General features: G+C 56.1%; 1 protein-coding gene across 3 annotated transcripts in view; it reads right to left on the reverse strand.

Annotated features, from left to right (window-relative positions):
• Positions 1-16: 16 nt before the first annotated feature.
• Bin3 (bridging integrator 3) overlaps positions 17-12,294 on the reverse strand; it is a 41,726-nt gene continuing 29,448 nt past the window's right edge. For all 3 annotated transcript variants that reach the window (XM_033765484.1, XM_010624067.2, XM_010624073.3), the window contains 5 exons: positions 8,861-8,997; positions 8,458-8,498; positions 3,424-3,565; positions 3,131-3,265; positions 17-902 (listed from right to left, as the gene is read on the reverse strand). In XM_033765484.1, coding sequence (XP_033621375.1) covers positions 756-902; positions 3,131-3,265; positions 3,424-3,565; positions 8,458-8,498; positions 8,861-8,997 — 602 coding nt within the window. In that variant the 3' untranslated portion in view covers positions 17-755. The remainder of the gene's footprint in view (positions 903-3,130; positions 3,266-3,423; positions 3,566-8,457; positions 8,499-8,860; positions 8,998-12,294) is intronic.

Genomic DNA, 12,294 nt, shown 5'->3' on the forward strand with positions numbered 1-12,294 from the left:
ACCAAGTGCGTAGCTCTTCCTGTTTCTTTTCTGGGTTGCCTAGTGCTGTCCCATGCTGGCTTCGTCCCTGTGACCTTACTGGCACCACCCAGCCCTCTGGAAGGTGGGCAGGGCATAGGAAGCCTGGCACAGGCCCTGGAGAAGCTGTGACAGCATTCCCTCCTCTGGAAGTTACAGCACAACACTATGTGATGTTTTATTGGAAATTCTACTTGAAAAAATAAAATTCCAAATACGTATCCAGGTGCAACAAACCCTCTGTGCTGGCTCAGACCTGTGCAATGACACATGACATTCTGTGTGGAAGGGTAGTCCCAGCTCCCTGAAGACGACCCGGGGCTTGTCCCTGCACCCGAGCAGCCTTTGTCATGCTCCAGCGAGGGGACTGCATGACCTCCCCATTCCCCAGGGCAGCAAACCATGCTTTGGGGTGAAGAGCGGCAAGAGGGTTGGATCCCCAGGACGGGCCCTCTGGAGGTAGATGCAGTCTCTGTCTGCAGGCAGAGCTTACTTCAGCTGCGCTGCCGAAGGACACAGGCCTCCAATGGATGAAGCTTGCTCTGCCCTGGACGGCTCTGGAAGTGAAAAGGTCCCCAGGGTTTTTCTACACTGCTTACCTACCTCTGGGGCCACGAGCAGGGAGAGGCAGCCTGCTGGGAGCTTCTAGTGTCAGGCTCTGGGCAACGAAGGCACTCAGGTGAAGGGGCCACCACAGGACCCAACCTGCCAGCACCAGGAGTCTGAGGGGGGTGAGCTCAGTCATCGGCCACGATGGAGAGGGCTCGGAGCTCGCTCAGCTTGGCCTCGTTCTCCCGCTCTCGCTGCTCATCTGAGTGGCCGGGCTGGTCAAGCTGCTGGGTCAGGTCTCCGAAGATCTTGTGCATTTCTGAGTAGTACACCACCTGGTGGGAGGTAGGTACTATTGGCAAAGGCCAGTCCTGGGGACGCCCAGCACCCCCAGGCCCTTGAGCAGTGCTGACTATGTGAGGGGTGTGTCCCATTGCTGCCTGTCCTCACCCTCACTGAGCTGCCTGGGGCCAAGAGCTGGGTGTCTACTGCACTGCACAGAAAGGCTCAGGTCAAGAAGAGGGGCAGCAGGCTGGCAAAGGCTTGGGAAAAGGCTGGGGGTTGAGGTGCCGGTTCTCTGGCAGCCGTGGTGGGCAGGGGCACTATGTGGGCAGGGTGGTGACAGGACACGTGGCCAAGCCCAGGCCCAAGGGCCTGGCTAAGTGATAGGCAGCGTGCCTTGGGCTTCACTGTGTCTTGTAAGCCACATGGGAAGCCCAGGGATTTTTGTCCCCAGGAGAGACATGGCAGTTAGTGACTGCCAGAGCCTTGAGAGCCAGTTCTGAAGAGAAGGGGAGAGGTGATACCTTTCCAGTGCCCCACTCCTTTCCCATCCCAGCCCATGCTGTCCCCAGCCTAAGTTTTGTAGCCAAGGGAGCAGCTCTGAGGCCCAGCTCACTTTACAGCCCTTCCAGGCTGGCCAAGCATGGGGTCCATGGGCCACAGGGATGTGAATCCGGGTCAGGGTGCAGGAGCTGGGGAGACTCAGCAGCTCGAGGGGGTGGGGCCATTTCTGCCTCTGTGTCCACCTGTTGGCTAATGGAAACATCTGCTCTTGTCAAGTCTCCTTGGCTCCGAGCAGTTGCCAGGAGAGGGACTCATTTCTTCTCACCCATGTGGAGGCAGTTCCCTTGAAGGCAGCCTGAGCGGGGCCAGCCTGACTGTCCTCGGAAGCCTCCAGACACAGCTAGTGCCAGTGGGCCAAGAGCAGCTAAGTCAGGACAGTCCCAGGTGTCCTCTGTCACTTCAGGAGCCAGGGGCCTGGATGCACGCTGAGGGGAGAGGTGGGGGTGGCCCCCAATTCCTTGCCTAGGCCTCATTGCTCCTGAGTCACCAGGAATGCTCACTTATCCAGTGACTAATGGTAGTGGCAGCCAGGTAAGGAGGCAGGTGTAAGGGAGGCAGTAAACAGGCCTGGCAACCCTGCTGCTTGGTTACGGGGTGCCCCCAGCCTCCTGAAGGCTCCAGTCTGGTCCCCAGCAGCTTCCTGGGGGCTGCAGTGGGGGCAGTGATGCAGAGGGAAGACAGGGGTCTCCATGTGGAGCCCCTCCTGTAATGCAGAGGGTGTGGCTGCTAGAAGGACACCCCCATCTCAGGACAAGTGAGGAAAGAACCCCTCTCCCTCCTGCAGGTGGCTCTGACTTGCTGCCCCCTAGCGACAGCATGGGACTGACCACTTGAGTGACTTAGCAAGTCCCAGTTCTGGCATAAGTCCCGCTCAGGCATCCTGATGCCAAGCCCCTGCCCTAGGGCTCAGGGTGCCCTCCAAAGCTTCAGGCTGGGAGTGTGGCTCAGGTGACCACGGGATAAGCAAGGAATGACGATGCCCACTGGAGGGCGCCAGACACCCAGACAAGAACACGAGGGCAAGCTGTGGTGGGGAATGGAAGCCTCCAGCTTGGTGACTGGGGCCAAAGGTGGACAGGGTGCTCGGTCCAAAGGTATCTGTGTTCAGCGGGGCCCATGTGGAGGAGCCCTAATCCTGGCTCTGGCACCTGACCTTTCTATCTCATCCCGGGAAAGGCCTGGCACCAAGGGGGAGGGTGGGTAAGAGCTACGGACCACCCAGTCTGACACCCCAGGAGAGGAGACCTGGATTCTGGCCTGTGCCCTCCTCCGGCTTCCTGGCCCAATGTGTAGCTGGGCAGCGCCCCCTACCTCTGCACCCTGCCTCTCCTTCACTGGGGCCTGGCATGCTGAGCGCCCCTGGCAGCAGCTGAGCAGGGCTCTCCTAGGGCTCAGGGACCCCTCTGTGAAAAGCCTGCAGTCAAGATCCTCGCAGCCTCCTGCTGAAGGAGGACTAATGGGAGGTAGCACTGGGGCAAAGAACCTGCTCAGCCGAAGTGGCAGCTGTCACTTGCTTTCTTCTTGCTGTTACAGTAAATTCAAGGAAGAACTCAAGGGAACAATGGCTATAAAAAGGAGCCTCAACCATGCTGGGGCTGGGATTAACCCAAAAGCAAGAGGAAGCCAGACAGAAATTCCAGTCCTGTGGCCCCAGCCAGGATCTCAGCACTGACTTTCCCCACAGTTCCCCAGGCCAGGGCCTGACTGGTGGTCTCACCTGCGCCCGGATCAGGGACTCAAAGCTGGGCTGGAAGTAGTCAAGGCGGCTGCCGTAGAACCTCGGCATCTCGTCCAGGAGCTGCTTGTTCTTGGCCTCGAAGTCTTCCTGCACAGGTCGCAGCTCTTCTCGGGCCTAAGGATGGGACCCTGGTGTCAGGACATAGGTGTAGGAGTGGGAGACAACCGGTCTTGGGTCCTGCTGGTCCCCGGGGAAGGGTGGGACTTGCCACAATGGCCCCGTCCACCCCATCCCTCCTTCCTGACCACCTGCCGGCTCCCGGCCCCCAGCACCTGGTGGAGCTTGGCCAGCACAGGTCCCGTCTTCTCCTTCTCCTCATACTTCTCCACCTTGGCCTGCAGTCGCCGGTAGTCCTGCAGGGCCTGCTCCCGCCTCTTCACTGCCATATTGAGGCTCGGGAAGACATTGCCAAACCTGCAGTGCACAGCCTGGTTGGATGTGAACCCATTACTCCTTCAAAAGTATCCGTAGTAAACCTATTAAGTGCCAGACCTCGGGCTCACTGGGGCCAGGCAGATGAGGCCCTGGTGAATAAAGCTCATGCTGACAGACGACACTGAATGGAAAGGTCAAGGGAAAGCAGACAGGGCAGGGCACCACTCCACACTCCAGGAGAGCACCAGGACAGGGAGATGACATGTGACTCGCCAAAGGTCACAGTGAGGCAGAAGCAGCCCGGAAGAGAACTCGGCATCCAAGTTTTCTGCCTGGCACCCTTGCTGCTACCTCTCAGTGCCACTGGCAGATTCAAAACTGGAAGCCACTTCTGTCCAAGGGCAAAGATTCCTTTACACTGTGGGAAGAGCGGCAATGCCACAGTTCTATCACCACCACCAAACAGCAAGGGGATGAAGCAGAAGTTTTGAGATGACACAGGGCCTCTTCCTAACCCCATGACTAAATAGGACTGCAACAGGGACTGGTCAGAGGAGTGGGCCAATCAGAAAGAGCATCAGCATGGGGTCCCTGGGCGCAGCCACCCTGACAAATGCTGCCTTTACTACGAGGGGCCAGGGATCTGGAGATGGGAAGTCACGGCGGGGCTGCGCTCCCTGATGGCAGGAGGGTGGGATGAGACAATGCAATGCCGCAGCAGGCAGGCTTTTTAGAAGGACATCATGGAAGGGCTTCCTGCAGTGTGATGGTCCACTGCTGCAGGCGGGTCTGGCCCTCCATGCCAGGCATCTACTGCGCCATCTGGGGGCCCGAGAGTCTGTGGACACTTGGCATGTGACACGGGGACCTGATGTCCCTGGTCACTCAGAGTAGAGAGGCAGAGCTGGTGACCCATGACCACCACGGGAGGAAGCCAGACAAGACAAAAGACTAGAGCAGGGACAAGTCCAGGGCAGCACTCCTCTTCTTGGGTCCCCAGCCGGTGGCCAAGGTGAGCTTTCACATGCCCTGAGGCACAGAGAGCACCTGGGGGACTGGGGTCAGCTTCCAGTAGATGGAACACTCTAGGAAGCATGATTTCCCAAGGCTGCCTTGCAGGGACCATGCATGTGGATTTGGTATGTAGAAGCTCCAACAAGCCAGGCATGGTGGTGCACTTGGGTGGCTGAGGCAGGAGGATCAGTGACTTTAAGGTCAGCCTGGACTACGTAGTGAGTTCAAAGAGAGGTCAAAGAGAGAGCTCGTTTCCAAAACAAAAACAAAAAAAGTCTCAACAAATCAAAAGAACACATGAGCTAAGTGGCGTGGTGAGCACATTTGCCAGAGAATAGAAAATAAACTTGGCCTATCATTAAACGCCCTAGACTGTCAGACTAAGGGAGCAGGTTAGGGTGGAACAGGGCTTATCCTCAAAGGCCACTGCTGGTGTCCACACAGGCTCCTCACCTACTGAAAATGCTAAGGTAGGAAGAGACAGCCAGAGCTTCTGACCCTTGGCTGTCTGCACAGCGATCACATCGACACTGCGTTGACTTGCCGGGTAGATTGCGGCCACTCAGCGCCATGCGGACTGGGGTGGCCCAGGCAGTGACAGCACCATGTATGCTGTCCCAGCAGCAGGTCTGCAGGGGTGAAGCCCAGCAGCTGCCACTGTGGTTTCAGCTGCCAGGGTAGCTGCTTTCCCTTCCTGGGCAGCTGGGCAGCATCTGGCTCAAGGCAGCAGGTGCACTTGGGCCTGAGAAGACACCATGTTGCCCTTCCCTCCACCCTGAAGGGACAAGAGGTGTCCAGCAGCTGTCCAATCCTCTTGTCAAAGGCAACCTCCTGCTTGGGTGGCCCCGGTGCCTGAGGCCTGGGTGGCTGCAGGAAGAGGGACAGGGAAATGAGTGAGTCAAGGGGAGGCAGAGGGTGGTGTTTTCTTGCACTGGCCACAGTGCCACCATTTGGGCTCACCTCCTGGGACAGGGCCCTCACGGGAATGAGGCAGTGTGCGTGGGGCGCAGTCCACATGCAGGGCGGGCTGAGTATCACGCTGGAGGCCAGGCTGACTTCGGTGGTATGGGTCCCTCGCCACAGTGCCATCTCCACCTGCACTCGGCTCCAGCAGGAGCACTATGCGGAGGGGCCCAGCCAGCCTTACTCGAGTCCGGGGACAGTTTGGATCAAGGATGGTGAGGGGACAGGGGCCTCAGGCTGTGCCTACAGGACGACCTAACAGCAGAGCCTCTGGAACCAAGGTCACCCGTACTCCTCGGGGGAAGTGGCTGCAGTGGCCCCTGATCCTCACGTGGGAGACTCTGTCACCCATAGCAGCGTCAGTGGGCCTGGGGCTGGGCTTCTCCAGAGCAGAGAGGGTTGGGTGTCACACCTGTCTATACCCAAAGGGAAGCCGCTGTGAGTCAGGGGACAGGTGCAGCCTACCCTAAGGGGACCAGGACGCTAGGGCTGCTCCTGGCCTCAGCTCCACAGAACCCCACCTTCCCATTCTCTTCTTGCAGTCGAGGTCAGGTCTTGCCAGCCCATGTGGCGGGCAGTGGGGACGGTGGTGCATAAGGGTGGGGTCTCACAGCAGGACCCCACCCCCAGCAGAGGTGGCTCCCTCCAGCTGCAGGGGCCAGGCGCAGACATGTAGAGGCTTGTCCCATGGGCCAGGGCCCCTCTAAGATGTGGCCCTGGGACCTCCTAGAGGTATCCCCTGGCCTCCTTGGGAGAGGCTGTCCTCCAGCCATGACGCCTGCACCTTCACTGATCTGCTCCAAAGAAGCTTGGTCCCTGTCGCCTCTCCACAATCAGTGGCGAGAGATGGGAGGCAGAAGTCCCTCAGCCAGGTCTCTACTCTCTCAAGTTACCCCTTGCTGCCTCCTTGGCCTACCCAGAGCTGCTGCTCTGCTCCTGAGCAGAGTTTCCACTCCACAGCCCAATGGGCAGGCAGGATGGCCGCAATGTCCTCCTTGTTCCCGGCACTGCAACCCTGCTGCCCTCGGGGCCCACTATGGCTCCTCCAGGCTAGAAGCTCCTAAGGTCTGATTCACACTGGTTCCCAAAGGAGAGGATGGCCAGGCCCCACCCTAGGCCCTCACCAGAGGCTGTTTCTTGCTTCACTCAGTTTCGGCACCAAGCTGGCTTCCCTGGGGAGGTGAAGCGTGGGGTGAAGGGGAGCAGGGAGGGAATGAGGCCGGCTGGGAGGTGGGCTGGGAGCAGCCGGCCTGGTGGGGAATGCCTGCCATTCCTCATCTGAGCCCACACAGCCGGGATCTTCCACCCACCAGGAAAGGGAAATTGAAAGCATCCCCATCCAACATGTGAATAGACCCAGGGGCTGGGGGATTACAGGCCGAGCCCCTGGTGGCGGGGAGACTGGGGGTGGCAAGGTGACCATGTGGCCATGATCTTCATCAGAGGACAGGAAAGCTGCAGTTTCCTGTTTCCGGTGCTAGGGTCCCTGGGAGCATTTCTTCTGGCACGAGGTGGCAGACAGTGGCGGTTTATGTGGTCTGGGCAGATCGCATGTCGGCTGGGGGATACAGCAAGAGCCAGCCAGGGTGGTCAAGGGCTCATGCAGGGGTCAGCAGATCCGCTGCGGAGATGGCAGCCGCCCCCTCTGCCACGCCCCCACCTTCCTGGCAGGTGGTGGGCTGCGAGCTGGTGGGAAGCAGCCGGGGTTTCTCTCCATGTGGCTACAGAAGCCAGGGATCTGATTTCAAGGCCGCCTCGTTGGTTGTGAAATCGAGACAGCAGCCAACTCCCCGTTCTCTGAGCTGGTGTCCCTGCCTTGCTCTGCCAGCCTCGGGTGCCCATGGCTACCTTGGTGACCTGAGGCCTTGGCACACAAGGTGCTCTTTCCACCCTGCTCTGAACCCAGAGTCCAGGCTTGAAAGCCACCAGCAAGTTCATTCTATACCGAGCGACCCTGTGGCATGGGGCTGGGCTGTGTCTGGGGCTTGGGGAGCCCACTCTGGGGAGGAGGCTGGGGCGGGAGGGCAGAGGCAGGAGAAATCCCTGCCTGTGCCAGACTCAGCCTCTTGGCTTCACACTGTGGTCCCGGCTTGGGAAGAAGTGCTTTGGAGGTCAGGAGGGCTTTTCCCCCTCAGATCACAGCTCTTGGAAGCTCAACATCCCCCAACACCAGGGGCTGGAGGATCAAAAACTGCTCTCTCCACCTCCTGGCCCTGATCTGGACCTAACTACAGTTAAGCAGAGCCTCATTACCCGGGACCTGGCAAGGCAACAGCCAGGGACCACCGCAGAAGAGGTAATAAAGTGCAGCTGCCGGGCTGCAGCGGGAGCCTCTGGAGGTCAGCGCCAGGGGAGAGGCTGGAGGGGAAGGATTCGGGAGCTTCAAGGCTTCGGCCTCCTCACCCCAGGGGACCTTGGGAAGAGGGCTGTCTGATCGCTAACCAGGGCCTGCCGGTCGGAAGATGAGTCTTACAGAAGAATTCCTGGAGCTCACGGGTCACGAGTGAGGGGACCCTCCCAGTCAGGACCCCGCTGCGCCCTTCCCACCCCCATGCTTCCAGAGCCGAGCGCTGCAGGCAGCTGTGCTCCCAGGCCAGCTGAGATGAAAGGTCTTGATCATGTCTGCTGAGGGCTGGCCAGGGATCTGCTAGCTGAACTCAGCCAGCCTGGCCCCAAGGGTCCCAACCACGAGCAATGAAGAATGGACGAGAGGGCCAAGTGACCACTGACCACCAGTGCAGCGTCTGGCACTCTGCAGGGATGCGTGGCCTCAGGACGTAGCTAGGCAGTAGCAGTGCTTTGGGGCTGCCAGGAGCCTTGACCCTGAGCTACACAGTGCACGGCTAGAGGCCCCATGCGAAGCAGGGGACAGGCTGCTAGATAGGTTCCTGCTCCCCATGGCTGATGTGCCTTTCCCACCAGTACCCTGAGGCCTGTGTCTCAGGCGATCTTACTTTTTCAAGGGTTCAATCACCGTCTTCTGGATCTGGTTCACCTGTAAGAAGAAAAAGCCAGTGACATCACAACTGCGGGGAGCAAAGTTCTTCCTAGGAGGGGGCTCCGACTTCCTCAGAGGACAGATCTGTCGGGGACCAAGACTGGGACAGGGCAGGCAAGGTGCACGCCCACCCCTGCTGTGGGAGGCCCAGGGCCAGGTCCTGCTTGTCCCCACAATGTGGAGGGCCAATGGGCAGAGCAGCCTCGCAAACACACCTGGCTTCACAGGGGGATCAGGAGCAGCATGAAGCCCAGGCTGGGAAGAGGGGTGCAGGCCATTAAGACCAGCACAAGGCACCACATCAGAGGCCCAGAGGGAAGGAGAGGGTGCCAGGCTGCTGGAGACCAAGACCCAGTCACCTTTTCCTGGTTGAAGGCGTCCATCCGCTTCATAGCCGTGTCCAGGGCTGTTACCATGTTCAAAAAGTCCTGGTCCTGCTCACAGAGGGGATTGGAGAGTAGGTCCAGGGAAATCTTCACTGCAGATTTTGACATGGCTGTAAGAAGCAAAGCAAGGTGAGCCCATGGAGGGAACAGGCTCCAGGGCTCAGCACTCCGTGCTGTCCCCAGCCCAGAGCCTACACGCCCGACTTCATTCCGTGCCTACCATAGCCCTAGACATGGCACCGCCCTCAGGGCTGGATGTGCGTTTCCGACCACAGAACTACCCCAAGGAATTCTTTTAAGGAACTTTATGTATAGCAATGACTTATTAGCTCTGACTCCAAAGATATGATTCAATAAATCCAAAACCTGAGAATAAGCATTTTAAAAGCCTCTCCAAGGCGGCACTGCTGTGAGCTCAGTCTAGGCCTCCTAGGTACAGCACCCCAGTTTACATGGCGGGAGGTGCACTTTGCGGGTACACTTTAGGCCTTGTGGGCCACCTGCAGGCCTGGACGGCATGGGTGGCGCAGGGGTAAGAAGACCTGTCAGTAGCTGGGGTGCTTGGTTCCATACTCGTTTTCAGGTCTGAATTATTTGTAAACAAAATTCTAGAAGGGCAGAGTGGGGGACAGGAGAGGGGCAGTTATCTGCACCAGTTTCAGGGTGCTTCTGGCTGAGTCTTAGGGGAGATGGTTCTTTTCTCCTTATTTAAAAAATAAGAATTAGCATGTCTTAATTGCACAAATTAATGGATTTCATTACTTTGGGTGAATTTCCATAGAATGCGCTTCAATGGAATCCACTCTCCCTAATACTTACTCCCTCGCCCCCATCCTGTTCCCCTTTCCCAACAGGTCCCCTTCTTCCTGCCGTCCCCCCCCCCGCGCGCCCCCACCCCCGCCCTTCTCATTTTAGTTCTTTTAATCTGAGTGTAAGCCCTGTTTCATCTTTTTTTCTGAGTCCCATCATGCTTTCCCATTTGCATCCTCCAGTGCAGTAAGGATAAACAACTTTGTTCTACCCTTACCTCCTTCATACCTTCTATCTTAGCAACTCAAGTGGAGGGGAGACAGCTCGACCTCCTCCAAAGGGGAAACACTGGGATTTGCCTGTAACGATGTCACATTTTCTGAGAGACAAGTTTACCACAGGAAAATGGCAGATTTAGCAAGCAGGTGTTTTACAAACAAAACTAAATAGTTCTTACTAGCAGCTGATTACCACAAAGCAGAAGCTTGAGTAGCTCCTAGAGCACAAGAGGCTCCACATTATCAAAGTCTCAGGTAAGTAAAACAAAGGCAGATAACTTTTCTTTTGTCTAGAGTTCCCCCCCCCCCCCCCCCCCCCCCGCCGTATCTATCCGAGACTGGCTTATGCCACTTAGTGTGGTGACCTGCGGTTCCATCCACCTTCCTGTGCACGACGCACTGCTCTTTACGGCTGAATGCTACTCCGCTGTGTATCTTCACCCCACGATCTGTATCCATTTGTGTCCTCAGCACCTAGGCTGCGCCTGTAACCCAGCTGTTCTGAACAGTGCCCTGATGAACGCGCATGTCCAGGGATCTTTTGTATGCTGACTTTGACTCTTTACGGCTACACCCAGGACAGGTACAGCTTGTCCTATTTCCAGTTTTCCATACTGTTTTTCCAAAGTGCGCGAATTTACACTGGCACTGGGTATGACAGCTCCTTTCTCTGTACTCACATTAGCATTTGCCAGTTTTGTTTTCCTGGTAACAGCCATCCTGACTGAGGTGGGATGGATCTTAGTGTAGTTTTGATTTGTATTTCCCTGACGACTACTAAAGAGGGTGAACATTTTTCATTCATTTATTGGCCATTTGTAATACTCAGAAGTATCTAACATTTGCCCATTTACTGATTAGATTACTGTTCTTTTGGTATTACAGTTTTGGAGTTCTTTATATATTTTGTATATTAATCCTCTGTCATATGAATACCTGGCAAAGATTTTTTCTCATTCCATAGGTTGAGAAGACAAGTGTTTTTTGTTTTTCAGTATGAGGGATTGAATTTAGGGGGCAATGAGCTACATCCTTACCCCGTTTTTTATTTTTAATTTTGAGACAAGGTCTGCTAAATTGGCCAGGTTGGCTCTCAACTTGTGACCCCGCCTGTGTCCCAAGTAGCTGTTGTGATACACGTGCATCATCGTGCCTGACCAAAAGACACGTATTTGAACGCAGCTTTTTCCTACTGCAATGTCACTAAATTGAAGATGTTATCACTTGTGGTTTGTCTTTTTTTCGTGGTATGGAGAGTCAAACACAGGGTCTCATGCCTGCTGAGCAAGTGTCCTGAAAATGCTGCCAATCAAAGCAGGACACACTATCTAGTGTTATGGTGCTTTGAGTTCGGATATATTAAATGGGAAAAAATGTCTCAGAACTGATTAAGGCCCAGCTTACAGCCGATCGCAATGTGACCCTCCTGCCCTGTGTGAGGAGCTGGAAGCCCCAAGCCCAGCCCTGCCTTCCCACTGAGTCAGGAGAAGAGGAGCCCCAGTGAGAGTGCTGCGGGCACTGCAAAAGGGGCGTGTGCCGGAGAAAGCGAGAAATGCAAACTCCAGAAACACTGACGCAACAGAGGAAGAAACTCTGAAGTGACTTTGTAGGTTTAGGAACATTATGCATGATTTGATCTGATTATGAAATGATCACATATGGCATACTTGAGATAATAAAAACCTGGAAAAATTTTGAATGCCTTCTATTTTTTTTATTTGGGGGGAAATCCCTAAAATTTGGGGGAGACTTTTCCTACGTTTCCTTCTCTTTTCTAGCACTTTCACATCAGGCTGCTGGTTTTGCTGAAGTGAATGAAGTCAGTGAATTGCATCTCCTGGGCCACTGGCAGTGGACAGAAGTGGGTCTGGCAGCCCTTGGGGGTCAGCTTGGCGCTTCTGCCTCTGCAGGGCCTGGGAGGGTCAAGGGCCTCACACAGTCTGCAATGCTGGTGAGCTTCGTTTTGTTTTGTTTTTGAGACAAGGTCTTGTTCTGTACTTCAGGGTTGGCCCTGAATTCACTATGTAGCCCAGACCGACCTCGCTGGAGGTGATCATGCTGCCTCAACCCTCTGAGTGCTGGGATTATAAGCGTGCATCAGTACGCTGTCTAGGCTAGGGAGCTTTGAGAAACTCAGAGAAAACAAGGGTCTTGGGGCTCCCTTGGTATCCAAAGCCTGACCACTTTGAAAGTCATATGCACTTTTCTGAAAGAAAAATCATCTTTTTCAGACAAAGCCTGGGGATTTCACATCCTGACTGGGAGCTCAGGAGATCTCGAGGTCAGAAAAGGAATAACAATGTGACTCCCTCCAACTGTCAGGGCCAGCAGCTCTCTTAGCGTGTGCCTGGCCCCACTGCCCTGGTGTCACTGGAGTGT

The sequence above is a fragment of the Fukomys damarensis genome, unplaced genomic scaffold, assembly GCF_012274545.1.
Source record: "Fukomys damarensis isolate Sample0158 unplaced genomic scaffold, DMR_v1.0_HiC HiC_scaffold_18, whole genome shotgun sequence".
Lineage (NCBI taxonomy): Eukaryota > Metazoa > Chordata > Mammalia > Rodentia > Bathyergidae > Fukomys > Fukomys damarensis.